General features: G+C 30.1%; 1 protein-coding gene across 1 annotated transcript; it reads right to left on the bottom strand.

The window, feature by feature from the left end:
• Positions 1 to 3,319: 3,319 nt before the first annotated feature.
• On the bottom strand, positions 3,320 to 5,857 carry LOC145001324 (methylsterol monooxygenase 1-1-like). Its single transcript, XM_078960698.1, has 5 exons — positions 5,406 to 5,857; positions 4,183 to 4,505; positions 3,803 to 3,950; positions 3,679 to 3,711; positions 3,320 to 3,592 (listed from the first exon to the last, which is right to left on the bottom strand). The coding sequence occupies exons 1-5, from the start codon at positions 5,733 to 5,735 to the stop codon at positions 3,530 to 3,532; spliced, it is 897 nt and encodes a 298-aa protein (XP_078816824.1). The 5' UTR covers positions 5,736 to 5,857; the 3' UTR covers positions 3,320 to 3,529.
• Between the last annotated feature and the right edge of the window lie 1,126 nt (positions 5,858 to 6,983).

The raw sequence follows: 6,983 nt of genomic DNA, 5'->3' as shown, positions 1-6,983 counted from the left end.
TGCCAATCGCTGAAACTCTCCGAATATTGAACTGCCTGAAGCAGTATGTTGCCACATGACTGCTTGCCAAAATCTACCGAGACCTCCATGCTCTCGATTTGTTCACTAATCATCTGAAATATTAGGTTCTGACCCGGCTGTGGAGCCAAAGGACTCCCTACTTAGTCGTCTCACACGACTTCTGAACGAAATCCTTCTCTGGAACTAGTTGGCACTAGTTATCATGCCACTGTGACTCTAACAACTTTCTAATCTAACCAATCGGGTCCATGTGTCGAATCCTGTCATCATCAAATCCAAGACTAAATGTGATTGCTACCTGACCAATAGTAGCCTTATCTCACACGTCCTTAAGCAGTCTATCGCTTCCCTGATCTCATAATTGTAGTGACGCTCCTATAGTCTTATCATTGGCTCAACCAGATCTAGTCCATCTAGGTAATTCCAAAATCCAATTCGTGGATTTCCATATCCTCACTACTGCACCCGAACTGGTGGGTACTACTGTTCCTTTCGCGTTCTAACAACAGGCCCATGCCATCTACCAACCTAGTGAATGCTACGGCTACACCCACAGTCTCACGACACTCTACCACTATCTGCTAACCTTGTAAATGCTACAGCTACACCCGCATGCTTACAACACTTTCCAATATTTCCAACATTTCCTTTGTATATACATAAGAAAATTATCGATGAATAGGATGACTCCAATAGAAATTTAGGAGAAATTTTGAAGAAACTGAAAAGAAATTAAAAATAATAGTGTTTGAGATTATATATATCTTTTTACAAAATGTAATGATTTGGAATTTATGTAGTTATTGTATTAAATGAGTTTTCTTTATTTATATATATATATATATATATATATATATATATATATATATATATATATATATATATATATTTTTGTGTGTGTGTTTTCTTTTGTATTATGAGATTGTTTTCTTTTATATATATTTCTTTTATGCAGTTATTAAATGGATTGTTTTCTTTTGTATTATGAGACGTTAGTTCTCATTTAATTTGGAAACTATTAAATCTACAAAAATAAATAAATAAACATTTAAATTTATGACATATAAAAATATGTATTGTCTTTGCTTATAACAGAGACAGTAATGACACACAATGCGTGTCGTAAGCTTATGACACTTAAATGAGTGTCGTTTTTTATGATATGAGCTCTAATGATATGCATTTGTGTGTCATTTGTAAGCTTTTATGATAGGTAATGGGTGTGAGTTTTGATAAATGTTTAGAAAAGATCTTGGTATATCACCCCAATAAAACTAAAGAATTTATAGTCGTAGATGAATAAATGAGCTTTATTTAACTATAAAATAAAATAAATAAACATTCCACTTTTTTCCTGTATTCATTATTTATTATTATTATTATTATTATTATTTTGTTATACTATTGGGTTGGTGGTGGTGGGCCGCCGTCCACACCTTTTTCTCATTTGTTTGGTTTGTGTAATACCTTCGTCTCTTATTCTTCATGTGGTCTTACTTTACCTACGTATCATATTTGTATCATACACAAATAATATTCAATATTGACGTCAAATAGAAAATAATTTTTTATTCTGTTATCAAATAATTGAACCAAAATTTGTATCATAAATTTTCTGATTTTTCTATAAGATGATATCGACTTCTGAAGGATGGATATTTTACTTGGTAAATTTAATTTGGGAAAATTACTTAAGAGACTATGGAAGTTTCAAATTCGTTTAAAAAAACTCATTCAAGTATTACATGTTCAAAAAATACCATCAAACTAAGTCATATGTTCAAAAAACACCAACGAAGTACATGTTCTGTTCAAAAAACATCTCTATGGTTTGGGGTAATTTACATATTTAGTTCCTAATTTTTTTTAACTCAGACGGCCCATTTAGTTTAAATTTCCTTCGACTTTGGATCCTGATCGGGTTAAAAGACTAATATACCCTTATTACTTTCATTTAACATTATTTTTAATATTTATTAATTATTTATACAATTTATGAATTAACAAGTAATAAAAATAAATGTTAAATGAAACTAATAAGGGTATATTAGTCTTTTAACTCGATAATGGTCCGAAGGCAAAATAAATATAAATGTTAGGGACCGTCCGAATTAAGAAAAAAAATTAGGGGCTAAAGATATAAGTTACCCCAAACCATAAAGATTGTGTTTTTTTGAACATAATATGTACTTTGTTGGTGTTTTCTCAACATACATCTTAGTTTAATGGTGTTTTATGAATATGTAATACTTAAATGGTGTTTTTTGAACAAATTTAAAACTTCGATGGTCTCCTAAGTCATTATCCCATTTAATTATAGGAATTAAGAATTATTCTAAAATTCTAATCAAAGAAATCATTATTTTGACTAAAATTCAGTAGTACATCAAATAGTGCAAGTGCAACTTTGCATGTATATATTTATATTTAGATAAAATTAGACAAATGGTCATTGTGGTTGGTAAAAAATACCACCACAAGTCGATATTTTTAACATGATTGATCATTTTCAGTTTAAAACACATACTACTCATTTTTTTTTGCCAACCCCAATGATCAATCGCTTGTCTTTTAAACTTGAAAAGAACAGTTTTAAGCCTCAAATGACCAACCATGTTAATATTATTATAACCTCTATTATCTAAAAATTGCGTTGTGTTCATTCGGCTTTCAATGAAATTAAATGGCAAATTATTAACACCTCTATTGATTTTTTTGTCTCTCATCTTATTTTTCTAACTCGATCATATATGTAACTGACTATTTTTGGAACATACAAATACAAACTTTGAATCGAGATTATAAATACTTTTCATAAACTTGAAACACGTTTTGCTTTTCGTGGGCCAAAACAAAGACGTATGTGGTGCTTAAAAAATAGTTGGTTTTGGTCTTTTGTCTAAAATTATGTAACTTTTATTCAAATTTTTAAAATCTTTGTTTAATTAGATTTTTGACAATTATAATGGTTAATAATCATAAACATTTAATAAATCAAAGTGAGCCCATCTCTACTTTCTACTTTTATCTCGTTTATTAGTATCATTAGATTTGATTACCTTCTAACAAGACCAAGGCCCAATATCACATTAAGAAAACTAGAAAAAGGATCAGCATTATATATATATATATATATATATATATATATATATATATATATATATATATATATATATTTTCTGATTGATTAATCATTTGATCATTCCTATACAACCCGACCCGATAAGACTAATCAGTCTACATTATCTATTGATAAAATAAAGCATCAACTACACATATTAGATGATGATTGGTGATATCAGGTAAAAGCAAAATGGATTTTTAATGTAGAAAGAGGTACAAATGAACCAAGATGCATATATGAGATGAAACTATTGATATAAATATTCAAAAACTAACACAAGTTTAAGTCTAGTAACCTAAACAGAAAATGTCCAACTTTTTAATAAAAAAAACTACCAAGGATTCTGAAAATCAATACCAATAAACGGATTTCCATATTCCATGGCTACTCATATTTAATATCTTGTCCTGAAGCATTCAATCCATCATTTCCTTTTCCATCTCTTAACTGAAATACATCAAAAGAGAATTAAGATTCTTATTTTTCAGTTTTCTTAATAAACCAAAATCATTCTCTTAAAATATGATCTTTACCTGTTCCAAGACTTTCTTCTGGTAACGATAGCCCTGATTGGATAAAACAAAACCCAGATTAGCAATTTAAAATAAAAAAAAAAGAGCAGAAGAAAATTTACAAATTTATAAATTTATATAATACCTTGTCTGTTCCATAAATGTAATCACAGTAAGTGAAGACAGATGCAAAATTGCTTTGACTTTGTCCACCAACATAATGGTGATAATCATGATAATCAGCTCCACCATAGAAAGGGATAAATTTAGTGAATGTCCAGGGGAAATCATATCTGCAAAAGTGTATTTACTATTTGTTGCTTAAAATTTCAATGTAAATATAAGTTTGGCCTTTAAAGTGGGGTAGAGAAAAAGATGGGTGGGGTTAGAATGGGAAAAGTAATTTTGGCCAAAAGTCAATCCTCTCTACTTAAGATCATACTATTTATAATCAGGCCTAACTTTAATCCATCATTCATCAAAAAGAAAAGTTGAGTTTAATGCAAAAGCATGCTTACTACTTACCCACTGTGAGTCTCAATGGCTTCAATCTGTCTCAAAGCAATCCACAGCCAGAATGTAATCATATGGCCAGGAACCATGGCGGGTCCCAGAAAAGATGGAATCCCAAGGATCAAAACCTCAGCCCAATGTGCATATGGAGCTGCATATCCAATAGGTGAAGTGTATTCATGGTGAACTTTATGAATTTTTTCATATCCCCATTTGCAATGTAAAAATCTATGGATCCAATAATTTGTGAAGTCTTCAACAAGAAAGTAAACCAACAACTGAGACATCATCTCTGTTAGTGATGGCAGGGGTAAGCTTGTCCGGATACCAATCATCTGAAGAAAAAAAAAAAAAAAAAAAAAAAAGTAATTTTTAGTATGTTAGTCAATATTCCTATAGATTTTTAAAGTAAAAGTAAGATATTCCCAATCATCTGCAAGGGGAAAAAAGAAAAGTAGGAATGCATCATGTAACTTTTTTTCCTTAATGTCCCAACAATCAAGATAATAAAAGAAGGAATTAAATTTGAATAAAATTCTGGGAGAGACTTGGCACATGGATTGAACTGTGAAGTCATAAGTGCCTGGGTATCACTTGATTAGATGAGGACTGTAAAAATGAATCTTGTTTTCCTAGGCGTAATGATGCTACTGTATTAATATGGAATCAAACACAGAATATAAAAAGATTGAAGTGAGATTACTAATTTGTTCTGATGGAATCAACCGATAAAAAGATGGCATGGAATTAATAGGAAAGATTCAAGAAAATGGATATCCAATCGTGTAAAATTGGCAACCAATATCCACAAATTTGGTCCGAAATTTACATAATTAGATTGCTAATAGAAGTAAAATCACCAAATAAGTATGCCAAGATTGAAACTTATAGACAAACTGTGATTCAGATAAAGTTAAGTAAAGTTGGTAGTCTACAGTAAAAATCACAAAAAAAGCCATAAACAGATTAAAAAAATATGAGCTTTGTATTCAACTTGAGATTGAGATTTCAAATGAAAAGGAGTCCACGGCGTGACTAAGAAGAATAAAAAAAGAACAGTAAAGTCGCTTATTGAAGCCAAAAATATACAAAATAAAAGTGATTTTCAGCTTGAAAACAGTAAGATCAATAAAAAGCGAACTCAATGTAAGTCCGCAATCACAAATCAGTAAACTAGGTCAAAAAATTACAAAAATCAGAACTCCCAACCATATACCGAAATCGAAAAGGCTTACTTTAATCGAAGGATAGGAGACGAGTTGGAGAGGTCCAACGACGAGGAGGAACATGCGCATTACATCGAAGTAGCAATTGAGATTATCCGCGAAAGAGAACTTGACTTTGGGTTGAATTTTGTAAGCGATAACGTTTTTAGAGAAGAGGAGTTCGATGAAAACGTAGAAGAGAGGGACGATAGTGAAGACGAGGAAGAGGAAGAGAATGTTGTGGCAGTAGAGGAAGTAATCCGATTTGGTGGCGGAGTAATTGAACCAGAAGGTTTCAGCGGCGGTAAGTGATCGGCCGATGGCGGTTTCGGCGTCTTGTAGGGAGGCGTAGGGCAGCATTTTGTGGTTGTGGGAGAAATGGGGATCAGAGGCGACGTGAACTAGAAAGAGGAGTGGGTTATTTCTGTTAAAATATTGGGGGGAAACTGGAAAGCAAGGGAGCTATGGTGGTGAATTCCTACACGTCTTTTTCTTCATTGTGTTTATATAAATCTCTAAAAACTAAATTCATAAAAAATATTGAACAAAACATAGAAAAACAATTATATTGGAAAAAAACAAACTTATATTATTTCTATAGATATAGATTGTATCCAAATTCCCAATAACAGTATATTAGTCAATCGTTTAAGTGATGTTATAGTTGTTGTTGATAGTACATGTATACAAATATAAAACTCGATAGAAATTAATATGGTTGTGATCGAGTTTTATATGACATTGTTACTATCAGGGAATATTTAATTGCTGTATCAGATAAGTAAAATTGAATGATATATTTTTTACAAATTTTCTTTTAAATATAAAATGGATAGGTAAAAAGATGTGTATTTTTTTATGAATAAGGAAATAATGTAAATGTTTTTTTTTTGTATCTGATTACATATTAGTTTTTTTTTTTTTTTAAATGTATTTACCTCTAAAATATTATATTTATTATATATAAATTTAAAAAAATTAGCTTATACGTCTAAATACATGTTTTAGCTTGTTAGCCTTTTGGGAGAGTTCTAAAATGTAAAATTATACTATCAAGCAACAAAACTATTTGTTGGGTAAATTAGTTTTTGTTTAAAATAATAATTTACAGTTAATTTTTTATTTATGCTACCAACTAAAAGTAAGTTCTAATTTTCCATAACAATATACTAAAAAAAAGTATATATATTTTTTGATTGGTTGCTTAAAAAAATCAAATGGAATTATGATTTTCCTGAAAAGGTTAATTACTAAAAACATGAATCGGACAAATTAGGCTTCCTATTTTATACAAATTAAACAAAACGTATACTTTTTGAAAAGTATATCTTTTATGTTAAAATAGAAAATTCTGTTTAGGCATCACGTTTTCATGAATGCATTAGTTGATTAAAATTAGGAGTGTAGTTATGGCCTTATGGGTAAATAGCCCATAAGTTGATTAATTTCAGAAATTTATATTAGCTTTTTCCTCTATTAAGTTGAATCTAGTACGATACAAAATTTATAGTAGACTTCATCTATCTTTAGATGGGGCATACTCTTGGTTTACTTTACCTTTCTTTGCCTAAACCTTAATTTTCATAAAGGTTTAAAAGAATTTGTGAC

This window comes from Lactuca saligna, chromosome 6 (genome assembly GCF_052625555.1).
Source record: "Lactuca saligna cultivar CGN05327 chromosome 6, ASM5262555v1, whole genome shotgun sequence".
NCBI classification, from domain to species: domain Eukaryota; kingdom Viridiplantae; phylum Streptophyta; class Magnoliopsida; order Asterales; family Asteraceae; genus Lactuca; species Lactuca saligna.
Note: the sequence above shows the minus strand (reverse complement) of the source record. Positions and strands in the feature narration are given on the sequence as shown.

Coding starts and splice junctions, on each gene's coding strand:
- LOC145001324 (XM_078960698.1), bottom strand. CDS start 5,735: ATGCTGCCCTACGCCTCCCTACAAGACGCCGAAACCGCCATCGGCCGA. Junction 4,506..5,405: donor TCTCCTATCCTTCGATTAAA/GTAAGCCTTTTC, acceptor TTTTTTCTTCAG/ATGATTGGTATCCGGACAAG. Junction 3,712..3,802: donor ACATTTATGGAACAGACAAG/GTATTATATAAA, acceptor TTATCCAATCAG/GGCTATCGTTACCAGAAGAA.